This window comes from Siniperca chuatsi, linkage group LG4 (genome assembly GCF_020085105.1).
Source record: "Siniperca chuatsi isolate FFG_IHB_CAS linkage group LG4, ASM2008510v1, whole genome shotgun sequence".
Taxonomy (NCBI): Eukaryota; Metazoa; Chordata; class Actinopteri; order Centrarchiformes; family Sinipercidae; genus Siniperca; species Siniperca chuatsi.
The window spans coordinates 24,987,204-25,003,815 of record NC_058045.1 but is presented as its reverse complement, the minus strand read 5'-3'; the positions used below and the strand labels follow the sequence as shown (position 1 = coordinate 25,003,815).

The 16,612-nt window shown below is 40.1% G+C and overlaps 1 protein-coding gene across 4 annotated transcripts; it reads right to left on the bottom strand.

Moving 5' to 3' along the window:
* Window positions 1-99: 99 nt before the first annotated feature.
* LOC122875558 (ovochymase-2) lies at window positions 100-13,595 on the bottom strand. Of its 4 annotated transcripts, XM_044194856.1 has the most exons (21): window positions 12,899-13,595; window positions 12,717-12,748; window positions 12,220-12,531; window positions 11,988-12,085; window positions 11,132-11,229; window positions 10,782-10,954; window positions 10,573-10,668; window positions 10,308-10,486; window positions 9,881-10,082; window positions 8,896-8,931; window positions 8,699-8,789; window positions 8,216-8,349; window positions 7,257-7,400; window positions 6,674-6,798; window positions 6,484-6,577; window positions 6,171-6,302; window positions 5,468-5,557; window positions 4,081-4,114; window positions 3,638-3,688; window positions 1,959-2,029; window positions 100-890 (listed from the first exon to the last, which is right to left on the bottom strand). In XM_044194856.1, exons 3-21 carry the CDS (start codon window positions 12,302-12,304, stop codon window positions 730-732), a joined length of 2,094 nt encoding a protein of 697 aa, XP_044050791.1. In that variant the 5' UTR covers window positions 12,305-12,531; window positions 12,717-12,748; window positions 12,899-13,595; the 3' UTR covers window positions 100-729. The 4 variants fall into 4 exon arrangements, 2 of the variants coding, with proteins under 2 accessions (XP_044050791.1, XP_044050792.1); XR_006377839.1 differs by lacking the exons at window positions 1,959-2,029; window positions 3,638-3,688 and having other exon boundaries at window positions 871-890; window positions 4,081-4,231; window positions 12,220-13,595; XR_006377838.1 differs by lacking the exons at window positions 100-890; window positions 1,959-2,029 and having other exon boundaries at window positions 2,189-3,688; window positions 4,081-4,231; window positions 12,220-13,595.
* Window positions 13,596-16,612: the final 3,017 nt, after the last annotated feature.

The window sequence follows — 16,612 nt, the reverse complement described above, 5'->3', positions numbered from 1 at the left end:
GGTGCATCCCAAGAGCAATTTTTTATGATAGTGCGCCCAGGTTTTGTGTCAAGACACTGACAGTGACAAGAAAATCAAGAAACAACAAAGGGAACCATGTTGTCAACAAGTGGATTTATTTCACTCTATTAGGAGATTTTTTCTTGTTTTATTAAATTGCATTTATTAAACTGAATCAATGACCAAAACACATGACAAAAATTTCATGGCAATCCATCTACAGTAGTTAGAGTAAACTAGTTAGCAAGTGAGCAGAGAAGTGGAAATAGCTCAAACTAACCAAAGGTCCAGCTTCTGCCACTCCAAGTGGGAGCTGAATGAAAGCCAACTTGACCTAACCTGCAAAAGAAAAAGAGACTACAATTCCAGGATTGCTGTGTCATAACAATACCCACAATTATGTTTAGTTTTATCATGCATCTGCTCACAAAACTGAGGCTCTCCTCCAATTGGCATGGGATTTAAAAGTCTGTATTGCATTCTGGGATCAAATTCTGCTCAACCTTTACAGAAAGCAAACAAATACACAAAACAAAGGAAAATCTTTACACCACTTTGATAAAAGTGTTAAATCCAGAGGGCCATTACATTCTTTGTCAGCAGGGCCATAGATTTCTATTCCACAACGTCTTAAAGCTTTAGTGATCTACCTTCAGCATGGCTGTCATCATAACAGTCATCCTCATCCAAGCTTAATACACCAATGTACCACCAGTGTCATTCCACATATTACACACTTGGAAGTGTATTTTTGTCTAGAGGCCTTCTTCCAGTGGCGTACAACCCAGTCCCTGAGGATTCTCCTCTGTAGTCTTCATCATCTGAGCCCATGTGGGACAGGGATCTGTTGCTGGCCTGTTGCACAACTGGGTCTGCTACATCCAAGTTCACTAAAAAACAGAATTATGTAGAGTTATGAAAGGAATGCTGTACAAAGAGATTATCTCAAAATAAGCCCAGACAGGATAAACAGGGCACTTAATCACATCTAATATCAAAAATCTCTTTTTAAGTGGTGTCCATTTTCTCTTGGAACCTAGAGTGCACAATTCAGTGTTAGTTAATGATTTTCTCATTGTCCTAGAGTAACTTTCATCAGGTCATACCAACTGTGATGGAACTGCATGAACCCGAGAGGCAAAAGTACATTATCTTTTACTTTTTTCTTTTTTTTTTTTTTTTAGAAAATCAATATTACAATATAGCAATAATTCACCCAGTTGAGCTCAATTTGTGATGCTAACTGGCTCACTGTAACTCATTTGTTAAATGTATTACAATAAAGAAAATAAAGAACTTTATTTTTTGTCAAGAGAACAACCAACAAGTTCATGAGTACCACTCTCCTCTCTTACAGCTACTGTAGAAGTGCCCCTGAGCAAGGCACTGATCCCTAGCTGCTGCAGTGGAGCTGCTTAGTGGTCAGTAGCAGACGGCTGTAATCACACTGCAGCTCAGCTCCCAGTGTGAACATGTTGCCTGTAAGATGTTGCTTTTTACTCAGACTTTCCTGCAGAAGTCAAAGTTGAAAAAAATCAGTAGAGAAAGCAACAGGCCTGTTTTATGGCAGATATTTTGTATCCCATTAGGGCAGATATTAGGGCAGATATTTTGTATCCCAGCTCCAGGGCCCTGCTATAGACCCTTTTCACAGCACACATTGCACAAGTCAATGCACAAGTGTAAAAGATAACATTAACAATGGCTCTGTTCCATTAAGTGTCCCAGTAAGCCATGTCAGTAAGTGAGCATGCACAACATGCACAGAGCCATGTGTGTTACGCTGCACCCTATGGGGCGAACAACACTCCACCACTGACCCAAACCAAACACAGGAAAACACCTTTAAGACAACCAAATCCATGGGATTTATTAATATGAAGACATACAAAAACCAAAACACTAAGTCAAGACTTCCAAAAGACACAAAGTCGAAACACAACAGCAACACAAAATACCAGACGGAGAAGCAGCAAGGGCAGCAGTCCCCACGCCAGAAGCCTCTCTCTTCTGGTGCTGGCACAGGAGCCTTAGAAAAGACAGAAGAGGCAAAGGGACAAACAGCACAGGGAAACACAGACGGCCGTAACACCCTGACACTGGCTCACCTAAATGGAATGCAGCCATCCTTAATATTATAATTCCACCCGTACTTTTCCTGCTATGAGAAGACAAACTGTCTGCTGTGAAAAAGGTACATAAGGCATACTTATTTAAGTTATTATTTATTATTATTTTAACTGTGTTCCTGTTCCTGTCAGTTCCTGAGTGCAGCTACCAAAGTGAACACTAAAAATTAAAGGGCCAGTCTAACAAAAAACGTATGATTTAGACTTATCCAATATACTACCATACCATTTTATATGATCTTGATCGTAATCAATGCATGCAGAAACACACACAAAGCTTAAAGCTTATTCATGTTGTTCCAACGCCGGTTTCACTTCAATTTCTATAAACTGCCACTAGAGGGTACCCTGTACCTACAAACATGCATGGCCTTTTATACTGTATGTCAATCCAACAGTTCCCTTTCATGTAGTTTTCTACTGACACCAAGAGTTGTTATCAAATTGTAAATATGGAAGGTCACTTCCTGTGGCATATGAAATTAATGTTTATACCACAAACAACCTAAAAGGCCCCTTCTTGCTCTGTGTTTTGGATGCTGGTGATGGTGGTGAATGTTAGGAGGACTAATGTGTCCTCAACAATCACAACTGACTCCTGACTTGGTGGAAAATTTAAATCTCAGACAATACATCAAAAACTACAAGCGTGTAATAAATGACTGCTTTTATCATCATCAAGTAAAGGATATGGTTATCACATTCATATTTAAGGGCAGTGGTTCCCAACCTGGGAATTGGGACCCCTTTAAGGGGTTGCAAGATACATTTGTGGGGTTGTTAGATGATTAATAAGATAAGAAAGCAGAAAAAACACATTAACTCAATCATTTTTTTTCTTCAGATGTCTAAAAAGTATTTGAATAAAACAATCAATCATCATAACCAGGGCAACCAAAGGGCGATTAGGCCTTTGGTTGCCCTGGTTATACTCTGTAAACAAATGCAACCTGTGAAGATGGATCACAAGTAGACACAGCTTCTTTTTAAGGGGCCACAAGCCAAAAAGATTGGAAACCGCTGTTTAAGGTTTACAGTAACTTGAGGAATGAATCATTCGACAGTGAAACAGAATAGATCTCTAAAGTTGAATATAATATAGAGGAATTAGAGTGAAATCAGGCCTTGTTTGGGGTCAACACATAAGATGTGTGGCCATAACACTGGGCATGTGGCAGATGTCCAGTATTTGTTGTGTCCACTGGCACTCTGACAGGCTGGTAAAACAACCTTTGTTCTTGTTTTAGTAGATTATAAAATTAATTTAGACAAACCCAAATCAAACATAAGCATTGTATATACTTATTGCATATGCAATATGCGCTCATTTTTTCTGATTGCAGCAGTGTTAACAGTTTGACGTGCGTTTGGCGACAGCTGATAGAGGCGGCAGACTGATGGCTTTGGATTGAAATGACATCACCTTGTGCTGATAATTTTTCAGAGAAAAAAAGTCTTAAACAGGCGTTAAGAGTGACTTTTCATGATCTTGTGTGGCTGATACTTACTGAATCCTGTATTGACACAGGTTCTTATGAATGACGTTTTGCCTGTATACACTGCAAAACACAAACGTAACACTTCTGGCTAAACAGCAGGACTTTCATACACACTGATGTAACTAATGTAATATCTAAAATGAGGGAGGTTACTTTTTAAAATGCTGATGGTTTGGGACAGACATTTGTTATTCTTTTACTATCTTCAAGAGCTAACTGTGTGTGGTCACGGTTTGCATTTTAACTACTACTAGCTGCTGTAACTGGAATTCCATGTGTAATGTTAGCTAGCTAGAGCTGGCAGATGTCCAAGTGGGGCATGTAGTAAAATGGTTTTGAAAATGTGAGGATGAGTGCCACATATAACCTATAACAGTAATGTTATTGTTTTTTCAGCAAGTTGCTTTATCTGTATTCTTACAGAATATGAGTTGGTGTGTTTTCCACCTTACCTGTTGACTCCACCCATTCGGAGTAAGTGCACACCTGGATGGGCGGAGTTTAGGATGAAGAGTTACAGTGGAAAAAAAAGGTACAGCAAAGCAGCATCACAGTCCCAAAGGAACTGGTTTGGTGAGGGTGAGACATGGAGACATGATGCATCTAAAAGACACACACACACACACACACACACACACACACACACACGGCACAGAGCACTGACAGGTTTACAACAGGAGAGAGACAGAGAGAGAAAACAAAAAGAACGAGTCTGATGAAGGAAAATAAAAAAACTACTGCCACTCTTGTATGTGCACTCACAGTATGGAGATTTGAGGATCCAGAGGGCATGGATGAGGATCTCACATAAACTGCAAGTGACTGCACCCAGCCAAGAAATAGTTAGAGTTGCTGGTAAGCTTTGGACAGAGCCAGGCTAGCTGTTTCCCCTTGTTTCCAGTCGTTGTGCTGAGCTAAGCTCTTTGGCTGCTGACTGTAGTTTCATATTAAGCGTACAGAGTGGTATCAATCTGCTCATCTAGTACCCTACAAGAAAGCGAACAAGTGTATTGCCCAAAAGTCTACATTATTCATTTAAAGACTTCCCCAGGTCAGCCAGTGGAATACTGAACCACTATATTTCTTATGTTCTTGTCTTAATGCTGAAGCTCTAACTCTCTCAAAACCTCACAACTACTACAATGTGTGACAGAAGTAAGATTTTTTCCCCCCCATGGAGACATGGACTGAACAGCTTGCACTTGAGTATTTAGTTTGCAGGACTTATTTCTCAGAAAATATTGAGATAAAGATAGAGGAGAGAAAAGAGCAACCATATGGTCAGGATTAAAACAAAAATAACACTGAATCATCTCACCCTGAGCAAGTATGTCATTCAGCTTCTTATGTTTCAGTTGTAACTCCAGTGTTAAATGTCACATTACCATTCTAAATGCCAGTGACACTCGTTGCTTTGTTGAGCCCGTGACACCCCTGGAGGACAGCACTACTGAAACTGAGACAAAAAGATGGCCTGCAAGCAGTTTCTCCTCTACATGCCATTATTGTTTTGCTGTTATGTGCATGTAGGGAGCATGAGACTCAGAGATACATTTTGTTTGTTTAACCTTAATTTACTCAGAGAGTTGGATGAGCCACTGGAGCTGTTGAGCACCATCCACTTCAATGCAGCAGCTGAATTTTCAGTGCCTTGCTTAAGGACTCAAGGACTCGACTCAAGGTGAGGTAGGTTACTCATTCTCTTTCTCCACTTACGTAACATTTTCCTGGAACCCTGGATTCTTGTCACTGCCCTCGTTCTAAATCCACAAACCTTAAGTCAACACATGAATGCAAAAAAAAGCCAAAGAGAATCCAAAGACTGAACAAATCACCAACCATATGATGTTATGTGCCGCTGGTTAGACGCCAAATCATCTTGGTGATCTCTCAGATGTTTCACACCTGCTGTGTCCTGATCATGCAGGTCTGCAAAAAAATAGAGGAGGCAGTTTGCGTAGAGGGGAATGTTGGGAGATTTCTTGAGTCTTCATTTCTATACAGATTTCTATTTTATCTTAGTTTAAAGTGAATTCATTTTCAGTCTGGGTTTGGCAGTTTTAGTTTGGTTTTCATTTAGTTTTGCTTGTAGTTTTAGTCTTTTTGGTAGGGATTATATTTTTAATGTGTACTAGCACAAGTTCACAACAGGTATTTATAGATACATGTTTGTAAAATGTATTGTGTAATATAATGCATCAAAATACTTACAAAATTCCAAACTAAACATAATCTGAAATTAATTTTAGATAAAAAGATTCTTTACATGTTTGTTTATCTTAGACAGTTTTAGTTCAGCTTTAGCTTTTTTAACAAGGTCTAATTCTTATTTTGCTAGGCTATGTTAGAATACACAGATTCTACAAGATTTTACAATTCCATTTTATTCTTGCCATGGTGGTAAAAGCCTTTAAAGCGGCATTTAGACCATCCTGGAACATAAGACATTCACTGAACCCAAACTGACTGAAAGTAAGTTAGCAGGGGATCTACACACATAGGCTGATACACTATGTAGCTCACATACATACCATGGACATACCTGTATGGCTGATGAATGTTAGTGAAGCACTGAAGCCCCTTTGTGTGATGCTGCTGTCTGACGTGAACTGAAGCACCATGACACTGTGGTAGGACAGGACAGGAGGAGGAATACTGCCACCACACAGCACCACTACACAAAACATGACAAAGTCAACCTCTTCTTGCAGGTAATGTTACATAATTTTTAAATCTGAAAATAACGCAACAAAGACAAAGACATACAGGGAGACAGACATAAACAAAGCAGGGCAAAGAGAATGAGAGAAGTGTTTTTGATTAAGTTTTGCCTCCCAGAGATTCATCCATCCCACCTATCTCCTCTGTTCCTTCCACATCTCCCAGGACAATGAGGGAATCATACAAGCATCCGTCAGACTCCTCCAAGTAAAAATCTGCAAGGTCAAGCTGAAACACAACACAATAATCAGTCTTTGATTACTGATGAGTTTGTGACAAAATGCTGTGATTTAAAGTCAAAGTTTTTCAGTTTTTCATTTTCACCTTAACAACATGACCCTGTGGAGCATGGACAACCCAGCGGAGGACACAGTCATTACTGTAGAATTGTGGGTAATTTGGGCTGTGGACAGCAGTCTGATCCTCAACTAGAATTACTGTCCCGCATCCTGATTGCACACACACACACACACACACACACACACATGCACACCAAGCATTAAACAGACCAGTTTAACACAAACACACACACACTCACCTACACACTGAAAACAAAGAACACATTATTAGCAGCTAGGTTCATCCTCTCCACAGCTACTCAGCCAAAGTGTGTGTGTGTGTGTGTGTGTGTGTGTGTGTTGGTGTGTCTTGTGTAGCTCATTATTGTGTCATGGGACATCTGCCCGCGCAACTCCCCGGTTGCTACGAGACCCACAATCAACAGACACAGCATAGGGTAAAACTGTGTATGAACTGTATATACAGAGTGTATATACAATTTAAGCTAAGTGATGGACACAGAGCAGAATGCCATACTGTACTGTTCATATACCTTGGCATTATATGCAGAGGTGTATGTGCCTGTGTACTGTATCTGTGTGTTGGCATCGTATGTTGTGTTTCCCACCAGGATCAGAGTGTCCCTGGACAGCGCGATGCCTAATGAAAAAGCCACTTCCTGCTCTGTTAATGTCAGAGGAGAAGACAAGTGTTGCATTCTGGGAATTATTCAGGAGCACTGGGCCAGGAAGGACACTCCCACAGAAAATCCCTGTAAACAGAAAAAAAGGCAAAAATGACAAAAGAGTTAAAAATATATTGTATTTCATTATGTGCTGTGTGTGCACATGTTGCCGGTGTGTGCATTTATGTAACCTGTTAATGTGTAGTTAGGTGAATGATTCCTAGAGTTTTTTTAGCTTTTGCTTCTGTCAAGTATTTGTAGAATTTGTAAAACTGGTTCTTTGGTGGTTTAAAGGAAGAGTTTATGGTTTTGCTAAACACCCTTATTTGCTTATAACTATTGCTTGGAGAACAGCAGCCGGACACAGTCACTGTGTGCAGCTTCCAGAAATCTTGCTGTCACAGTGAGTTTCCAAAGTTTTGTTATCATTCATCTGCAGAGACCAAAACTAAAACATGTGCTTACAATCCATATTTGGCTGGGTGGAAGGATAAACAGTTGTTTGTCAAGAAATATCTCCAACACCTAACTAACCCTAAAGTCATTAATTGTCATTTAGATACATTGTGTAAAAACGACAACTTTAGAGATGCTGGTAAGTGTATTTTTTCACATTGGACAAGCTAGATGTTTCCCCCTGCCTTCACTCTTTATGCTAAGCTAGGCTAACCATGTCCTGACCCTAGCTCCGTATTTAACTCACAGACATAAGACTGGTATTGTTCTCCTCACCTCACTCTCAAATATACAGCAAATAAGTGTATTTCCCAAAATGTTGAACTATTCCTTTAACCAAATTAATTGGCACATTTCCAGAGGTTCTGCTGCCTCTGATAAATGTGTGTAATGAAAATATGCAGTCTCAATCTTGCCGTGTGTGTCTGTGTGTGTCTGAAACTCACCAACAGGCCTGTGAGTCCCTACTGAAACAGTGAGTCGATCGTAGCGGCAGTAAGAGTCGTTCTCCAGATCAAAATGATCAAACTCCAGTAGAATACTATGACCTGGAGGAACACTGATATTCCACACACACAACCTGAACAGACACAGAGGTAGAATTTATCCGGGGCACTGTAATTTAATACACATGCTATTTTGATTTAATGATTCATTTATTTTCCTCCTCTATATTCATACAATTCTGAGCTAAAGGGTAAATATTAGTTTTTTATAGATTTCTGATCTTGACACTCAAAAACTGATAATTATTCAAACTGAGTGCATTGTGATCTCTTTTTGTGCTAACTGTGCTCATTGGAACAGAATAAGTGAGGAGCAAAGAGACTTTTCCGTTTTGTGCAAATGTAAATGATATTGGGTTTATGGTCACAGTTACAACCATTTGTCATCAAAACTCCTGTCTCCTTCTCTGGAGTGTCACTCACTGGTTGTTGTCATAGTGATCACCAGGGAGGGCGGGGTTTCTGATTACCCCCTCACTGTCAGTTACAGGTCCATCTGTCATGCTGCAGAGCTCTGACACACACACACACACACACACACACAGTACTGCGTACATCAAAGAAGCATTATGAAATATAGATGAATAAGAGTTGCTATGATGACAGGAAAAACAACTCACTCGATAAAGTTGGTCCCTGCTGCTGCTGCTCATCAGCTAAACACACAAACATAAAAAAGAGAATATGCAAAGAAAAAGTCCTTATTAATATCAAACCATTATTATCAGATGTTAAACTAATACATAAACATCTTCTGGTAGAACTGTGTGCAGACACCTACAGTATATATTCACCTATACCCACATACAGTCTAATGCTGAAGACCGATTGCCAAAGGATTTTTTATTGACCTGGGCAGTGTCATTATTGTGTATGGCACAGTCATGAACTAAGGAAGGTCCCATTTTACAAATACTAAAGGGCCCACGTAGACACATAGACTGGTAGTAAACCTACCTTTTAAGATTCAAATTCATAGTGTGCTAAAGATTTTTTCATTTTTCTCAGGAGTTGGTGGAGACCAAAAACAGAGCTAAAAGGAGACTAAATATTGAACTTACATTTGTCAGGTGGCCAGAAACACGACTCCACATGAATGATAATGTTGTTCTGTGTCCGCTGGATGTGTAAATGAACAACTGTTTGCTAGCAAGTTTGCTTCACTTCATAAGGTGTATGTCAATCTTGATGTTTACAGCTTGTTTCCACTGCCCCCTAGTGGCCAAAACAATCCATTAATGCAGATTTAAGATTAATGCAAAAATGAAGGGCTTTAGTTTGGTCAGATCAGCTGTCAAATAGAAGTTCAGCAAAGTAGCACTTGTCTAGTGTTGCATGTCAACAGTGTATGTAATCCTAACCCTGACTTTAGCCTAACCCCAACACAACGCAGACATTCAGTACTTTTCAAAGGTCATCTGAAAGCCATTTGACACATTATAGTCACTTAATAAATGAGTTGAGCATTGGATTATCCAAATAAATTGTGATCGTGTGATTCAGTGTTTCATAAACTACATAGACCCTCAAAAAAATAGTTAAAAACAAATGCATACTGACTTCTGACAGACAATCTTATGATAACCTACCCTTCTGATAACCTACCCTCTCTCAATTTACGCTTAATCCAGGGCAGCAGCAGCCTGACATCAGTGAAAACTCCGGGAGATCCTCTTCGGGATGGGTGGCGGCTGCTGTTGTTTCCCCAGCTTCGACCACATCCCTTCCCCCAGGAAGTTACACCCAGCACTACCCAGTGACCGCCGCCTGAACCTGCCCGACATACCAGAGGACCCCCTGAGTCCCCCTGGAGTGCAGGTGAAGGGAGAAATTAATGGATAAGTAACAAAACTGCAAAATTTAAAGCTACTAAATATTGGGATTTCTTCAAAACTGATGACGGATTCATAGTTCCCAGGTGAAGCATCGCAGCTTTCAGTAACTCAGGTTCAATTGGTGCTTTTGAACTAAATGGAGTGTAGAATAATCGAAAAACAGGCAGATGTTGCAGACGGAACATGTCTTTTTCTACCTGGCAGGCATCTCTCCCTCCACTCTCTGGCCCGGCACACAGAACCGTCATGGCTGGCTGAGGCCTCGCTGGTCTCTGGTTAAGAATTGAACTTTTGACAGTCTGGAGGACATATTTACATTTGGCTGGGTCCACCAAGTCTAACTGGACCTCTCTCAGTACCGCAGGAAGACGACCCTCTAAGGAAACAGTAGAATAGAATATAACAAAATAGAAGCTCAAGTCTGCTTTAACAATATTTGGTGGGAGTGAGAGAACTCCTTACTTTCCTTCAACTTGCCCCATCCACCCACAATGCAACTGGTTTCAGGTGGAATGCTCTCATCAGGCAAAGGCAGACATATTGGCTGGACACGGGCTCCTGTTGAAAAGATCACTTATCAGGGACTTAACAAAATGTGATCAGTGCTACAGTAAGGGCTCACCGTCACCCAAGCAAACAAAACTGTACTAAAAGTCGAAATGGAAACCTACCCAGTCGAATGTGTTCATCCAACTGCATCAGAGCTATGTCGTAGTTCATAGGCAGAGCATGATGGTACTTCTCATGGACTGAGACAGACTTGATGAGAAAGACCTGCTCCTCTTCATCATCCACTCTCCGGTCAAATTCTCCCACCACCACTCTCACACCACTGAGAAACTCTCTAGACAGGGCAGAGAAGTATTAAATTCATGACAATCTGTTGTAATGTTCATACAATAAACATACAACATGAGCGTGCACATCAGGATTAAGCATTTGCACTTGTTGCACAAAGAGCAACTTGTAAATTGTAGCACGAAAGAGGTAATGGGGGTACACAAGTCAGTAACAACAGTACTTTGAGAGTGATGTAAAACAGTGTGCAGCGGTCATTAACCAGCGGTCAGTCAGGATGGCCCCTCCGCAGAAATGAGAGCCCCTGTTCTGCAGGGAAACCTGAGCATAGATAACACAAGCTTTACAGAAAATCAACATTTACACATCTTTAAAATATTCATACAGATGTAAGCCTGATGCAAGAGAAGTATCTGGATGCAACTGTTTTATCATTTGGAGCAAGTGTTTTTCTGTCAGTTCAGCATCAGTGGGAATAATGACGCTTTACTCATTAAAGTCACCATCCTCATAATTTTAACCTCATAACGATACTGTAATGTGTATCTTAATCCACATCTACATTTGTAGTCATAGATGCCTAGGAATGCACAAATTATCATGTCAATGTGTATCATGAACAACAGACATTTTTATTTTTATTTTACAGTCCAATGCTGAAAACATGTAAGCTGTTGAAGTGAGATGCCATTAAAATAAAACAATTGTATCCAAATCATCAGTGATCACAAAACATATATAACTATGTAGCCTTAGTGTCAGAGTGGAGCAATATAGGCTACTGCAACATTTTCATGCAACTAAATGTCTATTTTGAGTATTCCATACGACTGTAGAGAGTGAGTCATTTGATAAAACAGTGATGATTCAGTAGGTAGTTAACACGTTTCCTAACACCCCGTGGCTGTGCTCTGTGCACAGGAAATAACAGATACCAGCAAGGTGGTGAATAGAAGGTGGTTAGTCTGCATGTGTAGTGATAATCATCAGGGCTGAACAGACAAAGAACCCAGCCAATTACTGCTCAGTAATAAAATAGCGAATAAAAACATTTCAAAGAAGAATTGTAGACCACTGACTAGCCATGGATGTGATCCATATATGGCCTCGGCCCCTCCGACCACCCGCACAGACTGAACCATCGGCCTCCGCACCTGAGGAATCCCACACTTTGAACCTGATAGACAGGGTGAAATCTTCTTAGACTTCTCACATTCATTCAGTTCAGTGTCTTGACTGCATAAAAGTATTCATTAAAAGACAAATAAGGTCATATCTGCCTTCCCCTTTGGTATCCACTCTGTCACTCACCTGTTTGAGCAGCATTGATCCCAGCGTTTACCCAAAAGCAGAGAGAGAGCAGAGCAGCGGTGGTCCTCATCACTAACACACACATTGAGAATGGGTCCTACTTGGGAGACAAGATGCTTTATAGACCCGGGTGTGTGTGAGGGGATACTCATTAACAAGCCAGTAAAAATCTTGCAGCGGGTGGTTGGTGCGTTCAAACGTCACAACTTCATGAACTGCACTAATCTACTGAGTGAAAGCGTTGGCACTCTCAAGGTCAGCTGTGGTGTGCGAAGTTTTGTAAACACCACAAAGACACAAACAGCCCAGCTGCTGTAAAACATTCAAAGAAGAGAAACAGTCAGAAAATGCAGACAAAGATTAGCTTTACAGCAGTTACTGTCTCCCTGAGTCAAAGAGCTCACTGTGAAAGCCTGAGAATACCAAACAACCTGCTGGTCAGCGTGACCTTTGAGGCAAAGCTTTATAAGATGGGATACAGGAAACAGAGCCCTTACCACAGTCACTTTGTGCTTGAACTGCTGGGTATCTGTGTAAAGAGAACAGCATGAGTCAGACATGTGGCCGAGGCCGGTAAGTAAAAGGTTTTAGAAAGTTTCGACAGTTAAAGTGATTTGTGGTTTTCTGTCACAACTATAGTTTTTATCTACACATGCCACTTACTTAGAACAAATCTGACCTCATATGATTGAAAACAACAGCTCTGTATGAAGCAGTGGTGTGGCATTCTTGCCAGGAGGCTAAAATAATGCCCCAGTCAGCAAGCTGAATGGAAGAGGTAGGATAGATATGAGATGCAGAGGAGTACAGGGAGTTTATTCTGCTCTGTCAACGGCAAAAATAGATACAATTCTGCAACTGTGTGTTCGTTTTGTAGGAGCAAGAGAAGGTCTAGGGTGTGGTTATGGGTCATACTGATGATTTACCCATGTTTTAATAATATCACAATAAATCCACAATATTCTCAATTAATTGGTGTTTCTGCACTACATTTCCCAGAGGTCACTTGTCAAGTGGGGCCAGTATTTTGGTGCGTTTTCTCCTTCATTTTTTTCAGATCTGTCAGTGAATATAATACAATGGGTGATGTACTTCTGATTGTGATGGTGACACTGATAGGTTAAAATAGAAAGTTCACCCAAAACACAAAATAATTAAGCCCAACCCAAATTTCTTCGAGATATTTCTTTGGTAGGAAATAGTTCCAATGAAAACTGTTGACAGTGTCACACAAACAAACTTTTATTCACTGTTTTTTTTATTATGGTGGCAGCAGAAATCTGACCTGGGCAAATAAAACCAAACCTATCTGCATGTCTAGATACCACTAGTAAGCCACACCACTTTTGGGAGGGCAGTTGCATATTTCCTATTTGACAACATTTGCAATTGATTTTATTTTGTTTTCATATCTAATCTTTGTTGTATCTATCATTAAAGTGTTCATGTCAAAGGAATAATGCTTCTCAGACTTTCACTTCCATTTAGAGAAAGTGTTGTTAATAATGCCTTGCCAAATCTGCTGAAAGAACGTGTTTCATGATGGTCTACAGGATTTTTATTTTTCAGAAAATGTATCTGTGAATACATTCAAATTTGAAGCTGCATTACAGTAACCACAGACCACAGGGGGGCAGCACAACCAGCTGTAAACACAACAGTGACATGTCACCTTTTGAAGTTTTTGTGGCAAACTTGTTAGCAAACAGTTGCTTGTTTTTACATCTAGCAGATACAGAGCAACATTAGCATTCATTTGGAGTCGTGTTTCTGGCCACTTGACAAATGTAATGTAATTCATTCTCCTTTTAACATTTTGGTCTCTACCAGCTCCTGAGGGAAACACGTGGCTTTTTAGCTGCTACAAGTTTGACCTTCTTCACTCGCCAGCTGCTAACTTTGTCTGCTTTTCATATTACACAGTCATTTGATCTGTTGTTAAAACTATTGATTGGTGCAGCTTTAAGAATCTGTACTGTAAATCTACTAGTTATCTTTGCTCATACTTACTTTCCATCTCTACCCAGCAATCTATTTGATTGCATCACTTCCTTAGAGGCAGTAAAGACGCACCAGACAGTAAATCTAACAGCTTTAATAAACTGTTTATAAATTGAATCACCATTGTGTTGGCAATAAAGTAACAAAGTATTACCCTCACATTAGCATTCATTAACAGATATACAGTATAGACGTTTAGTGAGAGCATGTGTGAGTGTTTTCTGCTGCTGGGCTCCCACTCTAAGCTCTGTAAGCTCCTGGTTCCTGTTTATGCAGCCCAGTGGCCCAGGCCCCACTGGGTGTGCACGACTGGTTGTGAGACTCAGTGCTTGGCACGGTTGCCGGGCCACAGTTGCCATGCAGCTGTTGCCAGGTGTTGCAGAGAGGAGCATAAAATACTGAGGGCTCCCATCACTGTAGGACTGTTTTCAGCATCTGATGACCCACATATTGAATGGAAACATTAAGAGAGGCCAGCTGTCAACAGATCATTCAGTCAACAGTCACTGCCTATTGTCTTTTTTCCATCTGCGAAAAAGCTGCACAAGAGGAACTATCAAACGTATTCCTCGCTCAAACTCAGATTAGTGTCAGAGCATTTGTCTCTGGCTTCACTCCAGAGCATCAGAGTTATGAAGGCATTTAATGTCCATGAATTCTTTATGTAAAGCTGGAAGCAGCAGAAGCATGTTATAAGGGTATCAGTTTGAGCTGGGAAGATGCCAAAAAGAAGTTAGTTCAACACTGAGTGTGCTGTTAAATAGCCAATAGTGAGGTACAAGTTAAAACTAAGACAGGCATTCATGGACAAAATCAGCTAATCCTTCTGTTTGTTCACATTTAGGGCTCTATCACCTACATGGGGTTTGTTTCCCCCATGTAGGTGTTTTTTTGTTTTTTTTACCTGTCAGAACAGAATAAAACAAATGTCTGGTTCACAAACTTAAGCCAGTTCCAACAGAGGACCCACAGATGGGACAGCATCCTTTGATTTTTACATTAGCTAACCACCAGTTACTCCCAGCTCCATCATGATATGTATTCAGTATATATCCCCCATACATACAGTGGTGTGAAAAAGTGTTTGCCACCTTTGCAATGGATAGCGCGTTGAGCATAAATGCCTCTGTACTTGTACGCAGCTCTGCAGGGGTACGTGCCACGGTGTCTCACGTGAGTATAAACAAAGCTCGAGTGTAATTTCTAATTACATTATCAAAACTTTTTGGAAAAACCCACATTAGATACAAATTATTCAAAGCAGAGTTTTTGTTTTAATATCTTAAAAACACATCTAAAGGGGATCTTTAATTTAGTATATCATTTTTTAACTTACAGTATTTTTTATCACATAACTTCATTTTTTGTCTTGGCAGAAATGGGCTTCCATATAAGTATGAGGCAGCTTTGCACTGTACAGTATAGTCGCTGTGTATTTACCATTTATATATTCCCATGTCATTATGAAATAGCGTATTGAATAAATGTTGATACTGTTTCTACTACCTTTGTATTAATGAATCTTCAGTGTAAATATACTGCATACTTTTGCTTGTTACTTCTAAACTGGTTTTGTAATCCGCTTTTTATACATTTTATGCTTTAGTTAAGTGAGCTTTAACTTCTTTATACAGAACAAATCTAATTTTCCTGATTCTTCTTAAAAAATTTAGTTTTAACCCACCATACACCATAATCTACAATGATCAGTTTTGGATGATGACGAAGTAGGAAACTCAAGTTCTCTAAAATGAGGGATGATGGCTCCAACTCTTCAATTACAGTAAGAAACAGAACCTCTTCAGTGTGAAACAATATCCAGACATAAGCTCCAGCTTGCTTGGCAACGAGAATCAAGTGAGAGCAACAGATCAGACACAACAGCATTTATGTGAACCAGTAATCATGTTACCTGTCCCTGTATGGGTTCACACAGCCAGACAACAACAGATCTTTTATATCTGATAAGGACTTTTTAAATAGATTACACCACCCACAAATAAAAGTTTCAGGGTTTTAGACTTGACACCAAATATGTGCAGAAGATAAAAGGTTACCATGGCAAGGCACTGATAATCTTCCTTGGGGCATTACCAGAAACACTGCCCCTCCAGTTGTTTCTAGAAAATAAAAACTGAGCCATGCAAAATGAGAAGAGGCCAATCCTTCCATTCAGAAGAAGAGTAGAGTATAATCCTGAATGGCAGCATTAAATCTTAATGGAGCTGTTCAATAGCTTCCACTTTAGTCTGGCTTACAGATACAGTGCATGAGGTGGAGGACAGATCTTTTATGCACCACCAGAAACAGGTCAGCTGGACAGATTGAGACTAATGGTTCATTTGTTTTACTGTCAATCATGCTGTCACTCCCTGGTTGAGTCTCGGATAGT

Coding starts and splice junctions, on each gene's coding strand:
- LOC122875558 (XM_044194856.1), bottom strand. CDS start 12,304: ATGTGTGTGTTAGTGATGAGGACCACCGCTGCTCTGCTCTCTCTCTGC. Junction 10,669..10,781: donor GGATGAACACATTCGACTGG/GTAGGTTTCCAT, acceptor TCTTTTCAACAG/GAGCCCGTGTCCAGCCAATA. Junction 4,115..5,467: donor GCGGCACATAACATCATATG/GTTGGTGATTTG, acceptor CCGCCCATCCAG/GTGTGCACTTACTCCGAATG.